Source organism: Pyricularia oryzae, chromosome 2 (genome assembly GCF_000002495.2).
Source record: "Pyricularia oryzae 70-15 chromosome 2, whole genome shotgun sequence".
In the NCBI taxonomy this organism is placed as follows: Eukaryota; Fungi; Ascomycota; class Sordariomycetes; order Magnaporthales; family Pyriculariaceae; genus Pyricularia; species Pyricularia oryzae.
Window position 1 is genome coordinate 5,069,883 of NC_017850.1, and position 26,975 is coordinate 5,096,857.

The window sequence follows — 26,975 nt, forward strand, 5'->3', positions numbered from 1 at the left end:
TCATCGGGACAAACTTCCATGCCAAAAATCCTTTCACAGACCACGCCGAGGCACCCGAGCCGTAGGATAATGGGAGTTACGAGGCAGGGTGATCCATGCCGGGAAGACCGGGCTGACGAGTAGCATTCGCAATTCGGGCTCTTGTTGGTTCCCATTGTGATCACCGAGATAAGATACCAATGGCAATTCCTTGCAATGTATGGGTTAATGTCCAGAAAAGCCACCTTGATTACGATTTAAAAAATAAAAAAGGTTTTTGCAAAATAGTTTGCTAGTAAATACACAAGGTGTGTACTACTGGTATGTATGTAGTATCTTGTTTGCCAGTTTGGTCCCTTGTAGTGATATGGAGACGTTAAGTCTGGATTTTCGTGGAGCTATTTTGACTCGAGTCTCGACGTGCCGAGCTCGAACCGAATCATTGAATTCTGGGCGATTCCAGGTAGCTTATCAACTTTTTTGCGACACAATATCCCTGTCAACATGCGGTCATAGGGCCATGGACTAGTGGGAAGCTTGTCCTTATATTCTATCCACCCCAGCAAGCCAAAATAAATCCGAAAAAACAAAAACACATTATCACGGTTGATCCGATCTCAAATCCCACCAGATCTCCGCGGCCGCCCGTTATCCAAATCTCTATGGTTGGAGATGCCAGCCCGCTTGAGCTGCGAGTCTGAGAAAAGACCCGGCAGTCAGTGGTCGCCTGCTAGGACACGGACCAATCTGGTGGGGGTCGACCGGCACCTAGCACACCACCAACCCAGCAACTCCAACGCCAAGCAGTCGTCCGACGTGCAGGAGGATTCGGATCCGAGACCGGGGTCCGGATTTGACCAGAACACCAGCAAAACTGCCGTCAATGATCTGAACGACGACCGCGACGACCACGAAGCCGAGAACGGGCCGGCGACAACGAGAATAACCAAGAGGAGGACAAGTGCCGAGTTGCGGTCCGTAGCTGCGAGGAGCCGTCGCTCAGGCAACTTCAATTGGAAGCCGGCACTGTCGCGTGATGCATCGCCGGAGCAGGAACCAGACCTAATAAGCTCTCCATCCCACGAAACCACCGTAGCCAATCCTCCTCGCACCACCGGCGACGCCATCGACGGCCTTTCTTCCACAAGTCCCATGATGGAAAAGCTTTCAATTGAGTCGAGGGGGAGGCGAGGGCCCAGTACAAAGACCTACCGATCGAGAAGCCCATGGTATACTTCAATGCGCACGTTGATGGTCACATTGGCGGGGCTGTTTTGCCTAGGCCTCATTGTGCATTCGCTCAATACAAGGCAACTTGACCCCAAAGGCTGCCGGATGGCTTGGATGCATCCCTCGTACCACCAGCTCGACGAATTCGATACCGAACATACCCGTTTTGCCAGCAAATACTCTCTGTACCTCTACAGGGATGCCGGTATTGACCGGGACACAAAGGTGCGTGAGTTGGGATGTCTCGGGCAGTTGGCCGGCCGAGAAAACAGATACTCGAAAGTCACCCGCCTTGTGCTAAGATTTTTTTCTCTCTTTGTTTTGTTCTTTTCTTTGCGTAGCTGAGGGGCATACCGGTCCTTTTCATCCCAGGAAATGCTGGAAGCTACAGACAGGTTAGGTCGATCGCTTCCGAAGCAGCAACGTACTATCGCGATGTTGTACGACACGACGAAAGAGCGCTTAGGCGAGGCGCTCGGCCTCTCGACTTCTTCTCGGTTGACTTCAACGAGGACTTTACTGCTTTTCATGGACGGACATTACTGGACCAGGCTGAATATCTGAATGAAGCCGTGCGCTACATTCTATCTCTCTATCTGGATCCGCGCAAATCAGAGCGGGAATCGGGTGTGCCTGACCCAACCTCGGTCATCGTTATTGGCCACTCCATGGGTGGCGTGGTGGCTCGCACCATGTTGACAATGGCAAATTATCAAGCCAATTCGATAAACACCATCCTGACGATGTCGGCACCTCATGCTCGGGCCCCCGTCTCTTTCGACGGTTTGATGGTTCGTACCTACCGGGAAATTAATGACTATTGGCGCCACGCATTCCTGAAGCCATCAAGGGAAAACCCCCTGGAACAGGTGACCCTTGTCTCTGTAGCTGGTGGCGGTCTCGATACAATCGTGCCCTCTGACTACGCAAGCATTGAGTCTCTCGTTCCGGGGACGAACGGATTCACCGTCTACACTTCTTCCATACCAACCGTGTGGACTAGTATGGACCACCAAGCCATCATGTGGTGCGATCAATTCCGCAAAGTGGTCTCCCGCGCCTTGTACGATATTGTGGATATTCGTCGACCATCCCAGACAAAGGGTCGATCAGAACGCATGCGCAAGCTGAAGCGGTGGTTTCTGACCGGCATGGAGAGCAACACAGAGAGAGATTCAGCTCATGCCGCAGCAAGTACGCTACTAATCCTTGACGATACCTCGAATGACATTACCAGGCAAGGAGAGCGATTTGTGTTGCGTGGACTCGGTTCTAAGCCTGGTGGGAAGGGGAGGGCATACCTGCTGCCAATTCCACCGCCTAATTCGCCTGCTGGGAAGCAGCTGAATATTTTGACCGATCAGAGACTGGGTAACTCTGGTGATTCAAGTCTGATTGAAGTAATGTTCTGCAGCATGAGTGCCTCGTCTCAACAAGGCCAGGCCTCCGCGACTTCCTTTTCGACGAAAATGGATCTGTCTGAAGGAGACAGCACGAGCTCTACCCGTCTGGCTTGCAAGAACGCTGCTCCGGATGTCATACAGCTTCCTCGCTCAACGCGGTCGACTCGCTATCCTTTCTATCTCGACGGCGAGCAGGAACTGCTTCCATTTTCCTATCTGCACTACGACGTGGACGAGATTGCGTCGGAGTATCAGTTTGTGGCGATTGTCGACAAATCATCGGACCCGACTTCAGGTTTCCTGATTAGCGAGTTCAACGATCTCTCTCAATCTCACAGCGTGCAGAGAATTGGCTTGAAGCATCTCCTTACAACTGGACTGGAACTCGAAATGCCGTCCGACCGCCCCATGGTCACCGAGGTCAAGATTCCGTCGATGCGATCAAGTCTCCTGGCATACAACCTTGAAATAAGCAAGAAAGCCTGCCAAGGCAAGAGTAGCGAGGAGCTATTCACACCACTCGTAAGGCAATACTTGACGGAACCATATGAATCCAAATTTTACGTCAACGTCAGCCGAGCCTCCATCAGCCTTCATGGAGTGGCTCCTTACGTTCCTCCTGCAATGAGACCCAGGGTGGATGGCGAGGATGGACTCAGTCTTCAATTTTGGACTGACCCAACATGCGGCGCAAGCGTACGCGTGAAGTTGACTGTGGATTTCATAGGCAGCATGGGCAAGCTTTATATGCGTTACCGCACTATATTTGCTTGCTTCCCGTTACTCGTTGCTGCTCTTGTCCTCCGCAAGCAGTTCAATGTTTATGATGAGACCGGTGTCTTTATTCCTTTTACCCAGGGCCTGGACCTGGCTTTGAGGAGGTCTATTCCTCTTCTTCTCGCCGGTCTCACCATCGCGTCCATCGTTATGGGCGAGCGTGAAGCTTATTCGAGCGCATCACCCCTATCCGAATCTCATCACCAGAAAAATACAACTCACCCCACTGCCATCGACTTTGACCAAAACGACCTCCTGATCGGTACACGGGATATCTTTTTCTGGTTCATGGTGCCTTTGATTGGTCTGGTCAGCATTGGCGCCTGTGCTGCCCTCAATTACAGTTTCCTGGCGTTGTCGCAGTTGCTATCGTTCCTCTTTGGCCTACTCAAGGTCCGATTTGCATGGCGAAACCGGCACGATGGGTACCGCAATGGGTCAGCATCTCCCTCGTCAACAAAGACGTCCTTCCGAGTGTGCTCACCCCGCAGGCGCGTGATCACAACATTAATACTGCTCTTTTTCGTTGCAACCTTTGTGCCATACCAGTTTGCATATGTCGTCTGCTGCGTCGTGCAGCTCACAACGACTGTGCGAGCGTTAAGAATCACTTCCGATGCACAGAGGCCTCCATCATCATCGAGCGCTACATCGTCAGAGAAATCCGCGACCAACAGCACAAATCTTCACAACCTGAATTTCTACAATTATGTTCACTCGATCCTGGTTCTCATGATATGGGTCATGCCAATAGACGTACCAGTTCTGCTCGTTTGGGTCCGCAATTTGGCGTTGAACTGGATGACACCCTTCTCATCCCATCATAATGTTCTTTCCATCATCCCCTTCATTGTCCTGGTGGAAACACATACAACCGGTAAGATGGTGCCGCGCGTGACTTCGCGTCCACTCCGCCACGTTTCAGGCATCATCCTCACTGGCACGGCGGTCTACGCGGCAATATATGGTGTTTCATACGCATACGTACTGCACCACCTCGTCAATATATTTGCGGCCTGGCTAGTCGCGGTTCACCTGACGACTGCGGCTGCTGCCGTTGCCGGGAGCAGCAACGGTGGGGGTTTTGCCTCTTTCTCATCTTCGTCTTACACAATTTCGTCGGTCTCGTCATTGTTTGAGAATGGACAAGTTATTGATCAGAAAGGGGGCAAGATTCCATAAGTCCGCCGACAGCCCTTTTCATTTGTCTTTTTCTATTATCCGTTGTATTCCTCTTTGCCCAAAGCTTTTGGGCCTCAATATTGTGCCCAGCATGTATACACGCCCGCTTTTGAAATCTTTCTTGTACCTATACCCGCGGAGAGGATCTCCTCCGTTTTGCATCCTTAGGCTTTTCCTTTTTTTGGGCAGGAGTTCTGGCTATTGCTCTTCTGTGGCGAGAGAACGCAACTGCATAAGGTATTTTTTGGGGGGCGTTTTGTTGTCCTGGGGACTCTGCTTCCCGTGGAGGTTTGACCTGTAATTGGTGATGATGAGAATGAACCGCACTCGGCGGTCTGGGGTGGTAATGTCCTCTAGGTTTCGTATAGAACACCAAATCTCAATTTTATCGCCATCTGCTGTGCGCAATATTGCGATTTCTGTGACCCACTGCAACCCTATGAAGGGAACCCAATTGATGCAGATTGAAGCCAAGCATGGAAAATACCAAAACCATTGAAATGCCTAGATAATTAGCAGTTTTCAAAACTTTTTGATCTTTTCAGAGCTCATGTCACACTTCATAATGCTGTCAGGATGACGAACAGACACGCTTCGTGAACGGGTTCCGTAGTGTAGTGGTTAGCACGTGAGGTTTTGAAGCCTCTCCTTGATTCCTCGAATCGCGAGTTCGAATCTCGCCGGAACCTTTCGAGGACCTCATTGATTTGATGAGGCCAGCCTTTTTTGATCCATTTGCTTGGGAGATAAACTACTGCAGCATTATGATTGTGTTATCATGAAACTTATCTTTTACGTTTTGTTTTTGTGTGCATAGAAATAACCATTGATTGTTGGCATATGAATCGCAATAGACGGAAACTGCAGTATTCTGTACAACTGGGAACAACGGAAAGGATAGCATAACGCGCCCTCTCATCCCAATTTAATAGAGGTATTTTCGTATCACAAACTCCATGTAAAGCATACGTGATCAACCAATAGTTTGTTCTCTATGGTCACAATCAATTCCAGAAAGTGCCGCTCGCATAGGGTTGTGACTGCATATCATCATATAATGTCATCACACCTATAATAATATATCCTGATGCTTTGTCTCATGTGAATGATACATATATGTTGTAGCACAAGCATCCCCTAGTGCAATGAAGCTTGCCATTGCGCCAGCTCTGGCTAAGGCCAAAGATCAAATCTCATCTACGGCTTCTCTTCCACTTAAATCGCAAAAACACGCCTGCAGGCAAGACTTCCCCCATCCGAATTACTTTTCTCCAACTCTAGTCTTTTTGGCCCAGGACGATGATCCCCGATCCAAAACGGCCGTTCGGGGAGCATGTTCCTGTAATGCCCGTTTCGCCCCGCGAAGGGCTTGGACAGCTGGTCCTGTTCTTAGACCTGCTCGGCGCCCCAGCCCTGGTCGGCCTCGCGCATATTGGCGGGAGGCTCGATGGAGGGGATGAACTCGAGGACGGCGTAGGCGACACCGATGAGGCCGATGATGGAGCCAGCGATGATGCGCAGGGCACCGTCGTTGAGCAGGATGGAACCGATAAAGATGTAAAAGGCACCGCGACCGACGAAGGAGAAGAGGAAGGACGCGTAGCGCGAGACCTGCGGCGGGATCTGGAACTCGAGGAGCGCAGTGGCTGATTTGGAGGATTAGCGCAAATCCCCTAGAACTGCTCATTTTGTTTGGGCCGAGTGTTTTTGATAACTGCCTGGGTTTGTAGGGCAAGCCCAGGCTTCCACTCTGGATCACGCAATACGCAGTCCGTTAGGGAAACAAAAGAATCGAGCAAAAACTTACCAAGGCCAAAAACAATGACATATGAGCCAATGATTATTCCCTGGCTATTTCAACAAAAAAAGGGCCGTTAGCCTGCTGAGCGCGGAAGTTTGCGCAACATCGTGCGCGCCCCAAACCATAACGCAGCTAAAGCGCCGAATTCGGGAACCTGGTTTGGGTTGACGGGCAAAGACATACAATCCGTTCGTGTCGGAGAAGAACTGCGAGATTCCTCCAAGGATCATAACAACAGCAACCACAAGGTTGACAATCCGGCTGTAAATTCAAGCGAGGCGCACGCCCGCGCAGGACGGCGACATGAGGAGGTTAGCGACGACCAACAGTCAAAATGACGCGACGGCCAGGATACCGCTAGGTCTTCTTTTGGGAACAAAGGGTCGTCTCACAAGGAGTCTGAGAAATCCATCTTCGGCGGTTACGGAGGGGCGTGCGGCCGAAAGCTACAAAGGGAGGAAAAATAAAGCGCGGTGTTGATTTTTTTTTTTTGTTTTTCGCGAGGGCAAGAATTGTCGAACTGGATCACAGGTCTCGAGTTGCTGGGTCAGCTGGAGCTACACAACACAGGTCCGGATGTTGAGATGTTTGCGAAGGGAGGACAAGCTGCGGATGCGCTGCAAATTGATCTGATTCTTCCAAGGAAGCAAATATGCTCATCTAAGAAATTCCAATTCGACTTGTGGATGTCAGTACTGACCTGTCGTCAATTGATCGGCCACGCTTTTTTTGCTTGTTCGGTGGCTGGGATGGTGATAGATGATGTGTACTGTACTCCGTACAAGGGAGCTTGGAAGACGAGTGACGACAGCTTTCTTATTTTGCGCAATGTCAATTTTCAGGAGCTTCCCCCAAGCCACCTTCGGCCTCAACTCCTTGTTCCATCTTGCCCGGTGTGAAACTAGGATGTTGGCGGATCCACATATAAGTGGGCCGATGAAATGGTGCGACCAAGTTTTGGTCCAATTGAGAATCGCATCGCGTCCACATTCCATAAGGTACCTACCTAGGTACCTAGGTAAGGTAGGTAGGTAGGTACCTGAATCCGTACCTCGAGTGTCGCTCATCAGTAAGTGACTAAGTAGTTGGCTTGAGCATTTCCACCAGCCAGCCACTACACTAATATTATCCAGTCTGCTAAAACAAAACAGTGACTTTATATCAAGACTGTTTTGCACAGGCTCTAAGACCGACCAACAAGTCTATCTCCTTCCCCCTGATCGTCGTTACTTTCTTCCTCATCCGAATCATCCTCGTCGTCCTCCTCTTCCTCTTCCTCCTCTTCATCGGAGCTCTCCTCCTCACTCTCACCACTATCATCGTCTTCTTCCTCTTCATGTTCACTCTCGGCGAGCCAGTCATCCAGTGACTTTTCGCCCATTCCATTAGAAGCCTTGACGGCCTTCGAGGTTGGCATTGACGACCCGACAGCGCTGTCAAGACTCTCAGCAGCCGGTACTGATCGCGTCTCGCCATATGTACTCTTGACCGCCCCATCTCCCTCGCGCAGCATCGGATCCGGTTCCTTGCCATCCTCGACCCAGTCGGGCAACGGCTCGTAACCTCTGAGGCCATGAACTCCGCCGCCCCTAGCGAGCACGAGCGCTGCCGATCCGAGAGTGTACCCCTTACGTACTTCTGACGGGCTTGGTGCCTGTGGCGCCGGCTTTGGTGCGAGTAGCATCAGTGTCGCCAGCTGGGGCACTCCAAGCAGGGCCCTGTACATCCTCGCGCGGTCGCGGAGGTCGTAGGATGTGTCGTACCGGACTAATACTAGTGTATAATCCCATAGAATTGCGGTTGGATGAGCCTCCTCTGGCTCCTTGGGTGACTGCGCCTCCGACTCATCAGGAGCTCCCCATCCTTCGGTCTCCAGGGGTTCACCTGATACTAATGGCTTTTGCTCCTTTTTGGCAGAGTCATTCCCAGCAGTTCTGTTAAGACGGTGCAAGTGGACCTTGGCAGCTAACAGCAGGATCTGTCGCTTGGTGACCTCGGCCTCATTTGCGAAATCCTTGAGTAGAATACGCAAAACATCGGCCGCAACGTTGTCGCCATCGTTGATACCAGCAAACTCACCAACCAGCCAGACGATAGTTGCGCGCGCTAATGGGTCAGTGGCAGAGTCGAGATTTCTCGCCAGCCTGACTACGGTGGAGAGGTGAGAGCTTGGATCACGCTGGATCAGATGCCGTATGACAGTTAAGCTCTCGGCGGCAAGTGTACCATCCAAACTCGTGATTTGCCCAAGTAAAAGTCGTAAACACCGGCGAGATGCTGCCGCGTCTGCCTGTGCACAACGTCCGATGGCTCGCACGGCAGCGCGCATGAGCTCCCTGTCCTGCTGTGAGCCAAAGCCTCCTCGGGAAAAATGTTCCAGTTCCGACAGGATCAACGACTTAACGTGAGGGGTGGCGTGCGGAAAGATGAGCGTAAGCACCTCCAGCTTAAGCTCCCACACTTCCGGTGTGTCGGTGCCGCGCACGAGACAGTGCGTCGCATAACGCGCAAATTCGGCCGGTCGAGATAGGCACACGGATACAATGCTGTAAAGGGCGGCCTGCTGGGTGTCCTGTGGCCCACGGAGGAGGGCGATCAAGGGGCCGATCGCGGAGCTGATGTGTGAGTCTGTCCCTAGCGCAATGAAACTCCGCGCTACGGAGACAATTACAGCCGAGTTGCGGCTGTGTAATAACGGCTTGATGCTATTAAGAAATAACTCAAGGTCCGGATCAAGTATGACAACCTTTTCGCCGTCTGTACCTTCCTTATCTGGACTGTTAGTTCCGTCCCCTTCCCCGTAGAAGTCCTGTAGATCCGGAGTATGGTTCTTGACGGTTTTGATCTTTACTGTGCGCGTCCGCCTCGGGAAACATTTCCTCCCATAGACCGTCATCAACCGTAAAGTCGAAAGCTGTGACCATTCGTCCATGTCTACGACTTTTCGTACTAGGGCTCTGTAATGTTTATGTATCAGATCCAGCCGGTCTGGGCAGACCTCCAGGAAGGCAGTGACTGCAGCACCTGCAACGTAGTACTGCTTATCACCGAGCAGAGTGGTGAGATATTCAAGGAGCTGTGGCAGCTGAGTGGGATCGAGACGATGACATTTCGGAATCGCTAGGGCGGCAGCCCGGCGCACATACGGGCTCATGTCACCGACCCCTTTCTTGATAGCCAGGGAGACGATTTGGCTGATCACGGGGACGCGGATGCCTGACATTGTGCGTAGAGCGAGCGCTCTGACCTGCGGGTTGCCGTCCGACAGTGACTTTTGGATCGTGTTGATGGACAACAATGCCAGGTCCGGCTCTTGTTCGGCATGGTGAAGGAGGTAGATGTAGACCAGCTTCTTGATCTCCAGGTTCGGGGATGCGACATTTTTTACCACGGAAGAGAAGAACTGAAGAATATTTTGCGACCGGTACATCATCTGTGGGGTCGCCGGCGGTCGTCAGCACGAGCGAGAACCGATTTAAGACACCCAACACCGAGTGTCTCTTCTTACTCGTCCTGCGCCGGGGCACGTACCGCGATGACCTTTCGTAGTCCATCCAGAACCTCCCTCTCATTGCGGCTGTCCAGAAGCCTCTTTATTTGCGCCTTGTCCGGTGGCCTTGTGGAGGTGCGTGAGCCCCGGGACGCGGCGGCCGAGGCAGCATCGAGGGTGAGCTCTCGGGCTAAACATAGGAACGGCACAAAGGTGGCGTCAGCGTTCTGGTTCTCTTTTGTGTAGGGTGTTGATCTTCCTCCCTGTTCTTTTCTTCTCTTTTGCTTACCGCTCTCAAGAAGCGAGGAAATGCGCGAGATGGACTCCATCTCTCGGGTCGCTGGGCGCTAAGCACCCGTGTATTACGATTCCGAGGTACGCGTCGGCCGAAAACGACAGGAGGTCCTGTCGGGGAGGGACGGAAATGAGCTTCGAAAGCTTCGGCGCTCGAGTTGTGACGTTATGCGGGCGGTGGTGGGGTTGGTTAGAGCTCGGGGCAGGGGCGGAATTGCATTTGAAGGGAGAAGGTGGAGTCTGGCCGAAGGAACTGGTGGGCCTTTGCGACCCTTTGGTCATCCTGGGCTGAGACCTGTTTGTTGCACGCTCAGCAAGAGAATAACAACAAAAATAAACATAAAATGAACAGATGCATCCTTGGAGTAAAAAAAAAAAAAGAATTCTTTCTCATACTCGGGAATACCAGTTTTCATGGTAACGCCGCGTCCTGCAAACCAAAATGGGGGATGAACAGCCGTAATAGGTCTTATACCAGGAGGCAGGCACCGCTCTTCTAACCGGCGAGATCCAAGAATGACAACACCACCACCTCCACGGGTTTTCCCGCCAACGCGCCCCTCAGAGCTGCTGTCATCAATCATATCGCAATGTGTGTACCCGACGACCCTGATGATCTGCAGCTCCCGGGGTGATTTCATGGCCGCACTCGTCGACGATCTCCGGACCAGCGGGCATGACCAAAGGTCAGGCTCCCGTGAAACGGCGCCGTACACAGATGAGCGCCGTGCCAAGCACGAAGATATCATCAAGGGGAAAGGGAAGGCTATAGAAACTCAAGGGGAGAGTCCTAAGGCCTTCATTGTCGACGATGGCCAACGAAAGGCCCAGCTGCTCGCAGCGCCACTGTTTCAAGTTGCCATCTCCCGGCATATCCGCGTGGTATTTGTGCCCACCGTGTCGCATCTGCGAGCCTTCCTGGCAGTCTTTTCACCAATGGACTCGGCATCCAAGGTCCGCCCACCACCAGCGCCGACGCGAACGGACTTGGAGGTGCCTGTCGTGCGTGAGCCGCCGCGGCTGCTCGTATACGACTTCTTGGCTCTTCACCGCGAAACCAGCGAGTGGAGTGCTCAGGGCATCGGCTTCACGGCTGCGGGTCTGGTCGAGGCTGCACACAGGAACAAGCTCGCTGCCGTCATCATGGAGGCGCAGTCTTCTGTAGCACCTGGCGCTGCAGTCGATAGCTTTGAACGCCTGGCGACGGAGGAGATTCCTGTCTTGAGCGTGGCCGCGCGGCGGCTTGGCCAAGATGGGGAAGTTGGGCATTGGACAGGGAGAACAGTGTCGACCGAGAGGGTACTCAGTCGATGGTTTCGTTTTCAGCGGCAAGAGTCGTTTCAGACATACCCGTTAGAACCTAACACCAAAGATACGCCGTCTACGGAGCTGCGAGCTTAATAATCTTGCAAGAAAGGGTCATTACATTTATTAGTCATACACAAATTCAATCCCAGCATGTCTAGCCCAACTCCAAACTCCTGGTATACCAGACCCCATGACCACATCGAGGTGCCCAAAATAAGAATGAATAGCAAGAAACACAGTCATAGTATCGCCCAACACCGCTCTGTCGCTCATAATGACTGCTCCATCTCCGTCATGTAAAGCTTAATGTGTGCCTCCATCTTGAGGTACTCATCCTGGGCATTGTGGACCTCTTGCTCAATTTGTTCTTTCAGATCAAGCATCTGTGAATGACGGGTAAAGATTGGTTAGTGTTTTGTCGTAGAATAATGCAAACAAGGGTAGTGAATGAAGAATGACATGCCTTTTTCTCCGTTTGCTCGATCCGGACCCTCCTCGTCTCGATATCTCGGCCCTTCTCCGTCCGCTCCTCGTTAAGCTTCTTATGTATGGCCTTGAGCTCCTCCATTTTCTCCTTTGCCTCCTGAGCCCTCTGCGAACTCTGCTCGCGCAGCCGTTCGGTCCTTTCGTTCCATTTTGCCAACTGGCGCTGAAGCAACGACTCGGCACGCTCTACTTCCTTGACGTCGGCACCCCGCTCGGCCAGAGCATCGCGTTGCCTGGATTTCTTTGCGCTTTCTTCATCCTCCTTGGCCAGCTCGGTTGCAATCTCGTCGAGCAGCTTGATGCACGACGCCACGTCCGCGCAGACGACTGTGAATGAATCAGCAGAGGTCTGCAGCGCGCGTGCCCTTCGGTCCAGCGAGTCGATATGCGCCCGCTCCCCGTTGAGTGTGTTTGACAGGTCCGCTAAGCTGGCCTGCAGAGCCGAGGGGCTCTGCAGTGTGTAAGGTCGCAGCTTGGAGCTCTCCTGCTTGAGAGACAGCTTTTCGGCCGTCCTCTGCTCAAGCTGCTGCGCAAGCTCCGTCTTTCGCGACTTGGCCTCCTCCAGACGAGCGGCGACGCGCTCCTGGTTCCGACGCAGCTCCAACAGACGGCGCTTGAGATCCTCATTCCGCCGCGTCTTTTCCTGCGCCAGGCTCTCCATAGCTCTCCGATTGCGCCTCATGTCGTCCAGCCGGGCGTCCATCTCCTGGTTCTCCGAGTACAGGACGTCGATCCTGTTCTTGGTCTCCTGCACGCGGTCAAAGTGCTCAACGAACAGCTCGGCGTGTCCCTGCCTGAATCGCACAAAATTAATGAGGTACGACAGCAGGTGCACCAGACGCTTGTGAGTGGGCTTGTACATGTCGGAGAAGCTAAAGTCGGGCACGCCGCATGCGACCAGCAGCTGGCGAAAGGCGGCGTAGAAGCCCATCAGGTTGCGGGTGTCGCTGGGCATGAGCGCCTCGCCAAAGTCGGCGCTGCCGCAGACCTCCTCGGCGGCGGCGCGCATCGCCGGGTCCACCGTCTCGCGCGTCACGTTCATCGTCTTCTCGGCAAACAGCTCGAATATCATCTGCACCTGCAGCGGATTGGGCTTTTCGAGGTCGGAAAAGTCAAATTTGGTGAAGCCGAGGTCGCGGATGCAGCCCACAATCTCGGCGTCGCGCAGGATCATCAGGTCCTGCTCTTCTTTTTCCCGCTTGTTGGTCTTGCCACGCGACTGCTGCTGCGATGGCGGGATGATTGACATGCGCGGATTGTACGCCATTTTGGCAGCGGTGTTTCAGCCAGGTTGGGTTGATATGGGTGCTTTATTGATTTGTTGAGCCTCCTAGTTCCGATCAAAATTCAACTTGGACAGTACTACCTGTTGGCAGTCTAGAATCTTTAATGATGGCAGTGATGCGATCGATGCGTTGCGTGTCGTGGAAAAGCGCGTTTCAGTGCTTTGGTTAATTAAAAGCCTGATGGTAAACAATTGGGGGACCGTTGCCATGGTGACTTGGTGCGAGTCCTAACCCTCTTTTGCTACCCCTCCAAACCTTCGCCACTCGCAAGCACTCGGATCCCGTCGATCAGCAACTAACAAACATAGCGTACTACTCGTCCAGTTCATCCCCACCTCCGACTGATCTCCGTTGCTCCCTCTTCCAGGCCAAACGGAAATTTGTTCTTGATGCGCATTTTCGGTCTTGACCGGATCGTCTCCAAGCGGAGCAAAGTTCCTCTTTTTATCTCCAACTACCGGCTTGTCGGCCGCCATATCCATAGCAAACCAAACGTCAACGCATGATGCATTAGGTACACCCTCCGTTACCAGACGCCTATAGTTTCGGGCTGAACAGCCAACGCCTGCGTATCTATTCACAAATCCCCGCGCGAGGCACAGAATTGGCTGGGACTTCCCGTGTTTTAGCATTGCAAATTTCCCCGATGCAAGCCTTACTCCTTGACTAAATCTAGCAATATTTCTTTTGGCCACAAAATTGTCCATGGTCACTAGATTTCACCAGCGGCTTTCTTCCGAGTTCCCTTGTGACTTTGGCATTTCTTGAAAGCCACGTTTGTTCTTCGCCGTCTGCCGGATGGGCAGATCAACAGTAGATCGGCTGCCCCTCTAGATTTGATCTGCGGCTGTGTCAAGCTAGTCGCCAGTCAATTCTACTGCCAACCGTTAGAACCCCCCTTGCCCCGTACCCCTTAGGTATCGTGCCAAGTGTGCATATTTTCCAAACGGCTTATACACTGCTCGACTACTTATTTGCACTATCTGCAGCTGAAGTCGGACCAGAACACAGACACGCGTCAGCTGCCCGTCTCAAACACACGGCGTAATGTGCGGCTCGCGGGCTACAACAGTACTGCCGGACTGAGTATTATGACAATGCCACGCAGCGCATAATGTACAAAGAGGGAGCGAAAAAGGGGTCCTTTGAGTGCGACGCGCCCACGGCCGTTGTTTTCAGGGACTCGTTCACCCAAAGGCCACCACATCATGCTGCGCCATGGTATCTAGGTATCTGCGCCCGACGCCGTGGCACCTCGACAAGAATGCACGGTGCATGTAAAGAGGCTGCATGCGGGCTCCGTGTGGCAACAGCAAAACCCGCCTTATGAGGCATGCACAAGTTCTTGTGAACGACCAAGACAGCATAGCACAATTCCGATTCATGGTTGTGACTGTCTCTCGCATGCAACTTAGTACCCGAACCAATTCCATCGTGGGACCCAAAGTTCAGAATGTCGGTCAAAAAAAGATGCGTCACCTGTGATGAATTCTCAATCCTCTAGGGTGCGGACGCGACGTCTCCAGTGCGCGACGTCACTAACCTACTCATGGCCTGTCCCTGCTGGGCTACAGTAGTAGTATTTTCAGTGGGCGAATGGGGGCCACTGGATGATGCCCTGAGTTATGATCCCTGCCAGATTTTAGCTGCCAAAAGAGGTGGCTGGGACTGGGCCCGGGGACCGGGATGTTGCCACCGATGCCACTTGGGTTGTTGGTACTCCGTAGTCGAAAAGCTGCGATGCAGAACGGGATAGCATCCCTTGGATCCTCTATACCGAGTTGCTGGTGGGTGGTAGAGAATTGCTATGGGCGTCGTTGTACAGTATTGTCCTGCGGTGTCATCTGTCAAGACTGCAACGTTTTACTGACGATTGTATTTTGTACGACAAATGCAATCGGAGAGACACTCCAGAAAAGGACCACTGCTTCAGGGAATCAGGGTGCAGTTCTCGTTTAAGACGTGGTGCCAAGTCTGGCTGGAGTGTGGTTCTGGGTCCAATATCAGTTGTTGGTGGATACCTACAACATGGGCCGTAACGCTACGATGCTACCAGCTGACGGCATTGATTATTCTCGCGAGGTTTCCGAGAGAAAAGGCCCTGGCTCGATGGGGTTGGAAACATGTTTGTTTCAAGGAAAGGAAACTCGGGGAGCCCCGACACCTGGGTGTTGCTTTACAACCCAATTTAATCTTTTGAATGCCCTACGTGACAATACCACCTAGTATCGGTAAAAACAAGAGATGAGTCCTGACCAAGGTGCTCTGTACCAAGATTTGAGGAAAAGAAAAGAAGCGAGGAAAGGAAAATAGAAAAATAAAAATAAAAAATTAGATAAAAACATTCCGGGGTAGGTCCAACTCTATCACACGCAGAACCACTTATTGCCTACAGCGTGGCTGAAAGAAGATGCGAAAGAAAGGTAGTGGGTTGATGCAGGCCAAAACATCAGAAGCAAAAGCAGAGCCCCTCGATGTAAGAGCAGCTGGCTGTAATCCACGCTCCCATTCATACCCTTGCAACCCTTGGATCCCGTGGCTTGCAGCGGTCGGCGCCATGCCGTCTGCTGCCAAGGACCAATTGGAAAGTCGAAAGCCTTGATACAGTAGCAAAAGTAGGTCGAGATAGGGAAAAAGTCGACTAGGGAGGCATGGTGGAACAATTCAAGGCGCATCTATAGCGCGACAACAAAGCAAATTAAGCTCAAAATCGTCCACAAAGCCTACCTGACGACATAGAACCGGCCCGGGGTAAAGGTAAACTACCGAGTACGGAGTACACCCTATCTAGCAGACGGGAGGTGTCGCCGACTTTTTGGGTACGGGAAAGAAAGTGAAGAGATAAAAAAAAAAAAAAAAAAAAAAAAAAAGGAAGAAAACAAATAACATAAAGGGACAGAGCTACGAGCGGTGCACTGTTAGCGGCCATTCCATCGAGGTTTGTGTTGTCAACCAGATCCAATAAGGGTCGTGAGCGTTCTAGGTTGATAGACCCTACGCGATTTGTTTACGAGAGGAATATCTAGAAATGGACTAGAACCGGAATTAGATCTACTCTAGGTGCATTTCAGTCTGAGATGTCGACTAGCCCGGCAAAGAAAACAAAACAAACTAGACACCCAACCAATTCTCAACTGCAGAGCGAGGATGGTACGTGGCTACGAAGGCGGTAGGTTAAGTAGGTAAGGCAGGTAGGTAATGTAAAATATATCTAACGTGGACTGATTGGTCTCGGTTGCATGACTTCATTTGCGCAGGAATCAAAAGAGATAGCCCCCATACCTCGGTCGCCGATCTCTTCCCTTTCCTATCACTTTACTAATTTCTTATTCCTACTCTGGTCAACGAAGCTACCTTACGAGACTGCACAAAAACCAGACAAAGTACGAAGTATTAGGTTCGGCCACACTTTGTCGCTTCTTGTTTAGTCGCCCTTCGAGGTCGCATCAGTTACCACTTGTAACCCACTTTGTCAGTGACCGCCACCGCCCCACATCGATCAACTCTTCGGTACCTTACCTTGCCGCTAAGCTGCCGTGCCGAGCGCCTTTCCCTTAAAGTGCTGCTGATGTCTTTTCGACTACTGGGACCCCCCTTGCGTCAGAAGGACTTGACTTCATGTACCTCAGGGAGCTACGGGCAGAGTCCAGATAGACAGACATCCATTATCAATCAGCCCAGTCATTCATTAACTTTACCCCCGTGGGCTCCCTTCCTCCTTTCTGTCAACCTTCCATTCCCTTCGTCAACCAATCAATATTTTGACCAATTCCCACCCAGCTGGCAACCCACTCCGCCCTGCCCACTCACCCACTTCCCGTTCCCGCATCTGAAGCAGTTCTTGCCGTTTCTCACCCAAGGGTCTAGATCGCATTTTCTTCCTCCATAAACCTGAACCGAGCAACTTCTCCCATCTCTTCACCCATTCAGCCTCTTGCCAGGAACAAAAAAAAAAAAGAACGGCCGTCCAAACAACGAGTCAAAAATATAATACAAAGGCGCATACAAACTCGATGCGAGCAGGTACGGCCCGGACAGTCCGAACTTAAACACCCGTCATCCCTTCTTTTGCTCCACACCTAACTCACGGCCTCCCTGCACCAGGAAGATTGGACTACAGAGCTCTCGCTTAGCATCTTTCTTGCTCAAGCCTCGTTGTCTTTTGCGCGACTGCAAATATTTGCGTGACAGTTCAGCAGCTCCTTTCTCCACGTATTCGACTTGGCCACAAGCTGCAAGGAACTTGAGAAAACCAGCTTGCGACAGACACTTTGAGCTCTTAAGTCACTGGAATCCCTCGAATTGGTCAACATAGCATAGCGTTCACGTCTCCACTACCAATGATGCTTTCCGATCCCGACACAATTTCCGGGATCTCTCTTCATTCTGTTGCCGGTGTCAAACCTTACGACCTGCATTAACCTGCAGCAGATTAAAATTTGAGAAGTTTTGGGCTGCAGCTGCCTACTTAGGCAGGGCCCAGCATGGCCATTTGGTTATTTAGGCGGCGCAGCAGGAGGCGGCGCTCCCATGACAAAACACAGACAGGCGATGCGCCTCCATTCTCACGACGACAGACTGCCCCAGTGGCCACGGGGGAAAACGCCCCATCACCGTCAATTAATGCGCAAGGGAATGCTGGCGATCTCGCCAGCACGCCCCAACAGGGAAGAACATCGCCATCAGCCTATAGCTTTGAGTCTGGCCACCAGGACGAGATCCATGTTGGGCGCAAGAAAAGCAGGCGGAAGTCAAAACGAGCGTCGGCCCCACCGCCTGGCCGTTCTATCCCTGGAGGAGGACCCGCCGGTAACTGGCCTGTTAATGCCCCCCGCCAAACAATGACTGGAACGCACGGTGAGAAAAAGGAACACGAAGGGGACCTTCTGGAAGGCAACAACTCCTTCTTTGGCCTTATTCCAACGTTACACCCATCCAAGCGTGATAGCGGCCACCTGATGGCGCGGAAGCTCAGCAAACGAAGAAAGAACTCCCACGATCGCGAGAGGGAAGCCGAGCTCAAGGCTGCACGGGATTTTACCCCGTTGCGCCCTGCCACCGACGCCTGGTCCTCGGGCCGCCCGATCGGAAAGGACACTCGGAGGGTCAAGTCTGGCCTTACAAGAGGCCTCCCGTGGGAGCGGGAGCGGTACAACTCGGACGTTTCACTACCCAGAGCAAGCTCGATACATTCGAGTCTCTCCTCAGATTCAGAGCAGGTATCCTACCGCATCTCAGCGCTCGATTCGCTCGCCCCTAAGCCGACCCTCCGATATTCTGCCAACCCACGATGGCATCAGCATCACCCTGCTGGATCGGCCCCGGCCAGGACCGCGCCTCAACGAAGTGCCTTCAGTGCACAGATTCCGGAGGCGACACTCAAGGCACATAAGCGTGTTGATGATCTGGCCGACGATTTGAATGCGAGCGATCTGCGAGAACTTATGGAACGGGACAAACGGAGGAGGCAAAGAAAACAGGAACGCGAACAAGAGAAAGTCGAAAAGAGACTGGCACGAAGGGCAGAAAGAGAGAGGCAAGCGATGGAAGCTGGTGTCCCGTTACCGAATCTTGAACGTGGTGTGCTTGGACGTGAGGCTTCTGTATCAGGCTCAGACCAGACCTCGGCGGTCATAACGTCATCTCGACGGCGGCACTCTGAAGATGTCCTGTCAGAAAGCAAGGGCAAGCGTGTTCCGGGTCGCGATGATGATGCTGAAGACGTGACGGATGAGCCTCCCATGCCAGGACACGCGTTCCATCGTGTGGACAGTATTCCTGCGGAGCCAACATCTCCAGCAAAGGTTCCCGAGAGGCCACTTCCATCAACCTCGCGCGACACCAGTCCAAAGGCAAATGGATTTGTACGGTCCAAGAAGAACCATTCCAAATCATCGCTTTTGGAACAAAACCAGTCGCAGAACTCTAGTGCTACATTGAAGGCCTCAGAAAGCTCGTTCAAAGGCCCCATGTCCTGGATATCGATCTTCAAATGGGGTCGGAAGCGTAACCCGGGGCCATCCTCCTTCTCCAACACTTCACGGGATTCGATGTCGACATCTCAACCGCCGTCCGCAACCACAACAACAAATATTACCTTTATACCCCCCGCAGCTTCGGGACTGGCCTCCACCGTTCCAAAGCGCACCAGATCTCGCTTCCGGGAAGACCTCCCCGAGCTACCCCTCTCGCCGAGAGACTCAAGGATACAACCGCCGCCAGATAGACCGCTGCCACCGACTGTCAAGGAACTACCTGATGCGATGCCTATCCCGTCTGCGCCCATCGACATTCCTAAACCAAGATATGATACACCAACCTCCATGCTGGTTGATGGTGCATCCCCCGAGCCACCGCAGTCCATGTCGCTTGCTTCTATTGATTCAGAAGCATCATGGCTATCAGGAGGCCGGACGAGGGGTAACCGGCTGTCTTCCCAAATGAAGCAGCGCGCCCACCGCTCTGTGGAGTATGGCATGCCAGACCCTGAGAATAACGAGGACGACTCGGCGGGGATAGCCGATGACGAGTACCTTAATCGAGTTGCTAGTCGTGCTTCCGCAGCAGACTCTTCAGGTTGGACTCGCAGGGGTTCTACCGGTGACGCTGTCCCTTCTAGCGACGAGGACGACGGCGCAAGATGGGGCGCGGTCAGCGGGCGACTGCCAAGTCTCACAAAGCCTCGTTCTGTCGATCGCATCAAAAGCCGCGAGGGCCTGTTGAACACGGTCGCCAGCGTCAACGAGGAGGATGATCACGATAAGGAGGAAGACTCCCCGATCAGCCCGTCAAGCATCGTTGCCGATATCCATCGTGCCACCAGTGTCAAACTCGGCAAGGGGCATGCACGGAGGATCAGTGCTGGAAGTGCCATACTCCTTGAATTGTCACCCAGGGCTTCAATGGATGCTAAAAGAGCTAGTCCGGGCCCCCAGTGGTCCGAATCTACTCCAAAACAAGGCTAGAAGTCATTCCGATGAGAGTTCAGTGGATGAACAAGATGGGTAAAGTCACCGAGCAAGAAACATATCGTTCGAGAAACGAGGGCCTCAAAGCTGAGCCACAATGAGCATAAGAGACGCACATAACTACACAACACCACATTCATTTGAACCCTTTCTTTACAACTCGTTTCGAACAAATCGAGACAAAACTCCGGTCGCTTGACTCTATTTCCTTAACTGTCACACCAACTACATTCACTCTTTTCAGCCTCTCCTATCTTGTCCCTCACACACCATGAAAATCACAAAAAAAAACTGGAAAAGTACAAAAGTCTCGCTCAGACATGTGGCTCAATGCTGGGGAACCCCTGCCTCAACCCTCCTGCTCGACGTTATCCGACTCTCGTCTTCACGACGCTCTCTGTAGGCCTGGGGCCTGCAGGGTGACTTCTGTTTTTGTATGATGATTATGTTGTTCTATTCTTACAGTCCAGCTATTTTAGCGATCATATTGGCCTGTTTTTTTGCGTTTTGATTGTTCATTTTCTTCGACATAAAGATACCCCCAAAGTTTTGAAGTTAGCCCCAAATGCGTTTGTTTTTTTGTTGGGGGGAGATGTTTGGTGCTGAGGTGCCTTGGAATGGCGGAAGATATTTGGGGCCCAAGAACGTGCTTTGGGAGGTTGAGAGTGGGGTGTTAGAGAGCACACTAGAGTAATAGAGGATGAATGAAGTACGAACACAAAATAATACGAGAATGTGTTTGTTGTGTTTTGAGCTCCATTTGCCTAAATGAAACCAGTGATTTTGTCTTGTTCTGAACCATTCCCATTTTGACAGGCAGGTAGATTCCCAAACTCACTGTGAGACTTGTTTTCCATATGCTTAATTTCCTAGTTATTTTGTAACTAGTCCAGGCCGTGCACATACTTGCTGCTGTATTTGGCATCTTGGCGCAAGCGTGGTTACTCGCATTTCTACATCTAACTACCTAATGTAAGTATGCGAAGTCATCCAAGGACCGCAGCCATTCTGTGTTGAGTCTGATCACATGTGTGTGACTCTTGCCACATGGCACGTCTAAACTGATTCAGATTCTTCGGGATGTACAAGAATGAGCTGAACCTGTACTAAGCGTTTGTGAAATCATGTGGCTCGTGACCTAGATCTGCTCCGCTGTCGTGTGTCTCTGTGGATGGTTGTGGCTGGAGCAGGTTGCTTTTTTCTTTATTTTTGTTTTTATTTTTTATTTTTTTTAATTCCTTACACAATTTCTTGTTCTTTGTTTCTTGAGCCCTCCTACCTAGTATCGGGGCTTAACAGCTTCAACCCTGATATTATAGTCTCCTCGGAGATTTATCCTTTTCTGTAATGGCATCGGTACAATATCTGACGACAGTGACATTGCTTCTTTTCCCGGGTATACTACATACATGGCTTTTCTGAAGCTAGAGGCGGAGAACGTTTGTAAAAAAAAAGAGGCAAGAGGGTTTCGGGGGGTGGCTGTGGCCCTGAGACTGTAGTGGTTTGGGCATAAGCCCAGCTGTCATGTCATGTATATGCATCATAGACATAACTGTACATCTATCTGATCGAATCAATGAAGTAGATTCGGAGCTAGTGCCAGTCGACCAAAAGCGGATGCCACAGCACCGGAACCTACTCCGTAGAAGATCAGCAAAAGCCGCCGATTCGAAACGCTCGAATTACACGTATTGGAATACGCACGTCTGACACAGAGGCAGCTCGGCAGACTAACGTGAGATAGGACCAGCTATGGCTATGCGGAGTGCTTCCTGGTGTTCGGTGAGATCCCAACGTACGTACATGTACTCGGTCTAAGCCTAGTCTAGGCTACTTATAGTCTAGTCTAGTATACTTTTTTAGTCAACGAATACTCGTTGCTCTCAGAAGCACTTACTCCAACGCGGATTGGCCAACTACGGCAGCCGGCCGGGGATTTTCTTGGTCAAGAACCGAACGGCGGGCCACATTCCGAACTTGCTAATTACAGACGGAAATGCACTTGATTCCATTTCTGGTTCCCCCGCATTCTTCATGGTGATCGCATACGGAGCCTCCCGTTCGGCTGAAAATGGACGGCAGGTTTGCGGGTTTTCTCCTTTCCTGCGTTGAACAGCGGGGTCACCAGATTTCCCAAACAATTCCCACCAGCCAGCTGAGAGCAGTGAGGCGGGAGGTTCGAGACATGTGACGAGAAAAAAAAAGACAAGAAAATCCCCTCCCCCAAAAAAGGTCAACACTTGGTCATCTGGCGGCTGGCGGCTGGGCGTTTTGACTACATTTACTTCTCACAGCCCAAGAACGTTAATCATTCTACTATGCTGCAAGGCTTGTCGGCAATCTCAGGAGGCTGACTTGGCTTACATAGGGCAGAATCAGATAGGACGATATTATGATGACTATACCTTTTCCGAAAACGGCTTTTGGTTTTGAATCAAGACGACACAGCGGTCTGCCATCTGCCCTCGTGGAAAATAAGGTTTTGACAAGTGTGCTATACGTGGTTAAAGATTGAGTGCGACATGTGCGTCGGGGACTTGGGAGCATCCCGGTAGCGAGGTTGATCCAGCTTCTGTTTCACTGGGAACAATGTGGCAGTGGGGGGAGCCGGGGGGCTGGGGCTTCCCGTCCCGGATAAAGAGGAAAAGCGGTCGAGCGAGCCGGAGATGGTTGGTTGTCGAATTGTCTCAATGGGACTGGCTTGACTAAGTTCAGGTTAAAAAAGAAAGAAAGAAAGGGGTGCAGATGGTCAACACTGAGTAGCATATTACAGTACCCTTCAATCAATCAGTACCGCGAATAGTGGAGAAGCAGAGTGACAACGGAAAAAGAAAAAAAAAGGGATACGAAATAAGGTGGAGAGCTAGGGACATTTGACATGCATACATTAAAGTTCGAATAGGCGCACACAACAACAGTCTTCCGATCGGTGAAGGAGATAGGTAACTCTGGGCAGATTCGTATTCAACACAAATTCTAAAATTATACTCTATCCACTGACAGTATATTGCAGGGGGGGAATGAATGGGGTCGGTCGATAAGGAGTAGGGCGGGCAGCCACCGACATGGTGAAGAAAAAGGTTGGTTGCACGTCGTGCGTTGTTGAAGAATTTCTTCTTGCCGTCCAGCTATTACTGGTCCGGGGCCCAAATAGCGCTACTGCGACCCAGCTCGTGTTGTCCAGAGAAAAATTCCAGTGGTGGGGAGGACAGCGGAGCAAGCTCCCCAGTTATTTTCGGGCCAGACCTCCTCGGCACCCGCCAACCAGCAGCAACAATCAAGCTTGCCAGCTTTTGCAGCCACTTAAGCGAAGCTAACTTTGCTCCAAGCTCCAATATTCGTGTTTCTGAAAGCAGAAGGACCCTGGCTTTTGGAATATTTCAAAACGCAGTAAAGGACCGAAACCTCAGCTGCAATTGGATGGATGCACGTAATCCTTGTGCAACCCACGGGAGGCTGTGTGCATTTACGGTAACTGGGTTTAAAGAAGAAAAAGAAAGCTAACGGGAAGGCGACTGAAGCGAGAGACAGCCGAATGTTGAGCTCCATCGTGCCTTGCGTGCGAGAGAGAAAAAAAAAAGGTACAATGTAATGTAGCAAGCCGAGAAAATCCCTCCAATAACGGACCAAGAGGGGGGAACCATGGCGGCTGGGGGCGGTAGAGATCTTGGTTCCCTCCCCTACCCCTGGCGGATCCACACCCATGGGAATTTTTGGGCTCTCACAACCTGACCGGCGGATGCGATCACTTTAGGTAGGTGCTGGACAAGCGAGTGAGAGAGTGAGCGCGTAAGGTGGAGGAGGGGGGCCGGAGAAGGCGAACAGCGCTACGGCTTCCCGATAATGACACATGGGGCTGGGGGAATTTCGCTTCTTTTTCTTTTAGTCATAGCCTTCCGCCTTCTCTTTATTCCAAACCCATGCCCATTGAAGTGTCAAGGAAACCTGACCACGATGACATGACGTGATTGAAAGCTCTCGGCTACCTACGTTGGTCATCGGTCGTCGGCCAAAAAGATAACATTTCAACGTTGACGGCAACTTTGCCGTCTGCCTTCACCCGAGCTTTCAGATAACGGCTGGGCTCCCAAGGCAACGGTCAGCAAGCGACGGCTTGATATATCACTTGTCGACAGTGAACAAGCTCATACAAGGATTTAAACTTGCAACATGATCGTTAGGGTGCCGGGGCTTCTGGGAGATCTGGGAAGACGAGACGTCGCCAACCCAATCTCAAAACCCCCATCAGCTTCTGGCTCGCCGTCCGTGGCAACGACAGATGCAGCAGCCACAGACACCGAATCATTTTCCCAAGACTTCCGACCCCTGATAGTCGTCAGCTCTATTATGGGAGCCGCCGTGCTCGTCATGGCCATCATCACAGCCTGCATAATGGTCCGACGGTCGAGAAAACGACGAAGCCAAGCCACGGCCGAGTACACGGCCGCGCGCCAGCGGGACCCGAACCTCTCGTGGCAGGAGTACGAACGGCGGTGCAAGCTCAGCAACTCGACCATGTTTCTCGAGGCCGAGTCCCAGCGTGCGCTCATGATCAGCAAGTCGCTAAAGAGCCGACCGTCCCTCGACCGACCCGAACTCGCAGAAGATGCAGTCATCACAGACCCGGGCCTGCCCCCTAGCCCGCCCACTCCGACCAAGGCCTCGCTCTGGACCAGAGGAAGGCGACACGCCAGCGGGCCAGAGGCCCTGGCCATGAACGACTCGGACATGGAAGACAAGGAGATGCTGCTGTCGCCGTCGCAGAAGCCGCAGTTCAAGACCTCGCCCGAGAGGCCCGGCTCGAGCGGCAGCGCCGGCAGCCTCCGGAGCCCGGTCCACAGCTCCTCCAACTCGAGCCGCCGGTGGGTGTGGGAGCTTCCGGACGGCAAGAAGTGTCCTCCGGCCTGGGCGAACAGCAACGCGAGGTGGAGCGGCGACCTAAGGGACGCGCCGCCGCCAGTACCGCCGCCGTCGATCAGGGCCAGGACGCCGCCGATATGGGCACACCCGGCTTTCCGGCCCGAGGGTTCTGGCATGGGGATCGTCGCCAGAAGCTACACCAATGACACGGGCCTACTCCCCTCTGAGAGGATCAAGGAGAAGCCAGCGAGCCTTAACAACGACACGGGCTTGCTACCTGCTGAGAAGATCAAGGAGAAGCCAGCACCTACGCCCTAGCTGTGGCTTGCTTACCTTCACTTTCGACTTGCCTCTTTAACGACATAACATTTATGATAAATATGAAGACACAACAGAAAATCACAACCGAGAGATGGAATATATGGTCGTCTCTCCGGGGGGGACATAGGTCTATTCTAATGTTTGATATTTTTATGATTTAATTGGGCAATGGCCGTTGGGTGTTTTGGGATTTCTTTTGGGACATGATCATGTCTTTGTTTTTTTGGGGGTAACTTAGTTGCTCTGCGTACCGGCCTGGCGTTTGAGATTTGCAAAACTACGTACACTAGTCGTGTACTTGGGTGGCCTAATTGGTTTTTTTATATAATCGTCTATCAAGATAAGTCTACTTTACCTCATTCCAAAGTCGAGAGCTGTTAACCTGCGTGATCAAATTTGGTCCCAGAACAGCGATGGGGTGAACGTGCGAGTGCGAGTACTATTTGCAAGCTACCGATTATATTATGCAGAATATCTGCGTCTCCTACCTCAGACTTCCTTGGATCCTGTGCTCCAGACTTGAGCCATCGATAACTCATACTGAAGCGTACTACAGGTGGTGTATCATTTTCCGAATCCACTAGCCCGCCCCCATTTTCTCCCTCTTTCTCTTTCTCAAAAAGTCAACCGGGGGAATACCATGAAACACACAACTCCCCCTCGCTCTTCACACGACAGCCCGATCCGGCTCACCATCCCAATAGTCAGGGAAGCAGAGGCTCGCGCAACCCTCACCCACGCTACCGTCCACACGCGGGATGCACTCAAAGATGGTAGGGCGGCAGCGCCCGCCGCTCGCGCAGGCCGCCATCCCCTGGCCGCACCGTGCGGCCTCCCGCTTGACGCAGACGCCGTAATCGTCGCAGGCCTGGCCGCACGAGGACGGGCGCGGGTTGTCGATGCAGACGTGGTCCTCTGGACAGCGCATCTGGCCCGGGCGGAAGTAGCCGCAGGCCTGGTAGCTGTCGCTGCCGTACTCGACCTCGAAGGAGGGTATGGTCGGTGATGGCGCCTCCGGGTCGGGGTTTGCTGGCGTGGCGGGTGCTGGGAGCGTCAATGCCAGGACGCTGGTGAGGAAGATGCCTAGGTTTAGGAGCTGAAGGCGAGGCATGGTTTGGTTGATTTCGACTACGTGGATTGGGTGAATTAAAGTGAATGTGTGAGAGGTATAGTATTCTTGCCCGTGGCGAACATGATTAGCTACAAGACAAGCGCTGGGCCTTGCGTTTATTTATACCACAAACAGATATAACCGCTCTGCATCGGAATATAAAATCCGGCATTCCCAGGCGGCGTAGACACTCCTGAAGTGCCTGAATTCTGACCGAAATATGCATGACAATATAAACGGGTGGCAGAACCATGGTACGACATGGGTATTGCCCAGGAATACAACGGGGTGACTGCACAGGAAGATCACCAAATCAGGTTGTTTGAGTCCTTTTGAACACGCGGGACAAGCCCGATCAGTTCTAAGAAGCCAGGCACAAGTGTAAAAAGGTCCATATAAAGGATTTACTATGACTGCTGATGTATACAAGCGCTGACGGCTAAGAATCGTACGACTGCCACTCTGTTTAGGCACCACCC

The 26,975-nt window shown here is 52.2% G+C and overlaps 8 protein-coding genes and 1 non-coding gene across 9 annotated transcripts; 5 read left to right on the forward strand and 4 right to left on the reverse strand.

The window, feature by feature from the left end:
- The first annotated feature begins 545 nt into the window (after positions 1-545).
- Positions 546-4,976, forward strand: MGG_01844 (GPI inositol-deacylase). Its single transcript, XM_003714816.1, has 2 exons — positions 546-1,434; positions 1,551-4,976. Exons 1-2 carry the CDS (start codon positions 652-654, stop codon positions 4,569-4,571), a joined length of 3,804 nt encoding a protein of 1,267 aa, XP_003714864.1. The 5' UTR covers positions 546-651; the 3' UTR covers positions 4,572-4,976.
- A 198-nt stretch (positions 4,977-5,174) lies between these two features.
- MGG_20024 lies at positions 5,175-5,260 on the forward strand. Its single transcript has one exon. It is a non-coding gene; the product is annotated as a tRNA-Gln (tRNA).
- Positions 5,261-5,960: 700 nt separating this feature from the next.
- MGG_01845 (uncharacterized protein) lies at positions 5,961-6,784 on the reverse strand (the record flags this gene model as incomplete). Its single annotated transcript, XM_003714817.1, has 4 exons — positions 5,961-6,217; positions 6,379-6,422; positions 6,556-6,633; positions 6,765-6,784. 4 exons carry the CDS (start codon positions 6,782-6,784, stop codon positions 5,961-5,963), a joined length of 399 nt encoding a protein of 132 aa, XP_003714865.1.
- A 771-nt stretch (positions 6,785-7,555) lies between these two features.
- MGG_01846 (AP-3 complex beta3B subunit) lies at positions 7,556-10,191 on the reverse strand (the record flags this gene model as incomplete). Its single annotated transcript, XM_003714818.1, has 3 exons — positions 7,556-9,805; positions 9,904-10,052; positions 10,152-10,191. 3 exons carry the CDS (start codon positions 10,189-10,191, stop codon positions 7,556-7,558), a joined length of 2,439 nt encoding a protein of 812 aa, XP_003714866.1.
- A 225-nt stretch (positions 10,192-10,416) lies between these two features.
- On the forward strand, positions 10,417-11,937 carry MGG_01847 (uncharacterized protein). Its single transcript, XM_003714819.1, has one exon. It carries the CDS (start codon positions 10,673-10,675, stop codon positions 11,555-11,557), a length of 885 nt encoding a protein of 294 aa, XP_003714867.1. The 5' UTR covers positions 10,417-10,672; the 3' UTR covers positions 11,558-11,937.
- On the reverse strand, positions 11,492-13,393 carry MGG_01848 (kinetochore protein nuf-2). Its single transcript, XM_003714820.1, has 2 exons — positions 11,928-13,393; positions 11,492-11,847 (listed from the first exon to the last, which is right to left on the reverse strand). The coding sequence occupies exons 1-2, from the start codon at positions 13,215-13,217 to the stop codon at positions 11,734-11,736; spliced, it is 1,404 nt and encodes a 467-aa protein (XP_003714868.1). The 5' UTR covers positions 13,218-13,393; the 3' UTR covers positions 11,492-11,733.
- A 3,174-nt stretch (positions 13,394-16,567) lies between these two features.
- MGG_01849 (uncharacterized protein) lies at positions 16,568-21,003 on the forward strand. The gene is made up of 2 exons (XM_003714821.1): positions 16,568-17,259; positions 17,341-21,003. The coding sequence occupies exon 2, from the start codon at positions 17,721-17,723 to the stop codon at positions 20,199-20,201; it is 2,481 nt and encodes an 826-aa protein (XP_003714869.1). The 5' UTR covers positions 16,568-17,259; positions 17,341-17,720; the 3' UTR covers positions 20,202-21,003.
- A 2,970-nt stretch (positions 21,004-23,973) lies between these two features.
- Positions 23,974-25,906, forward strand: MGG_01850 (uncharacterized protein). Its single transcript, XM_003714822.1, has one exon. It carries the CDS (start codon positions 24,375-24,377, stop codon positions 25,380-25,382), a length of 1,008 nt encoding a protein of 335 aa, XP_003714870.1. The 5' UTR covers positions 23,974-24,374; the 3' UTR covers positions 25,383-25,906.
- Positions 25,796-26,886, reverse strand: MGG_01851 (uncharacterized protein). The gene has a single exon (XM_003714823.1). It carries the CDS (start codon positions 26,494-26,496, stop codon positions 26,053-26,055), a length of 444 nt encoding a protein of 147 aa, XP_003714871.1. The 5' UTR covers positions 26,497-26,886; the 3' UTR covers positions 25,796-26,052.
- Between the last annotated feature and the right edge of the window lie 89 nt (positions 26,887-26,975).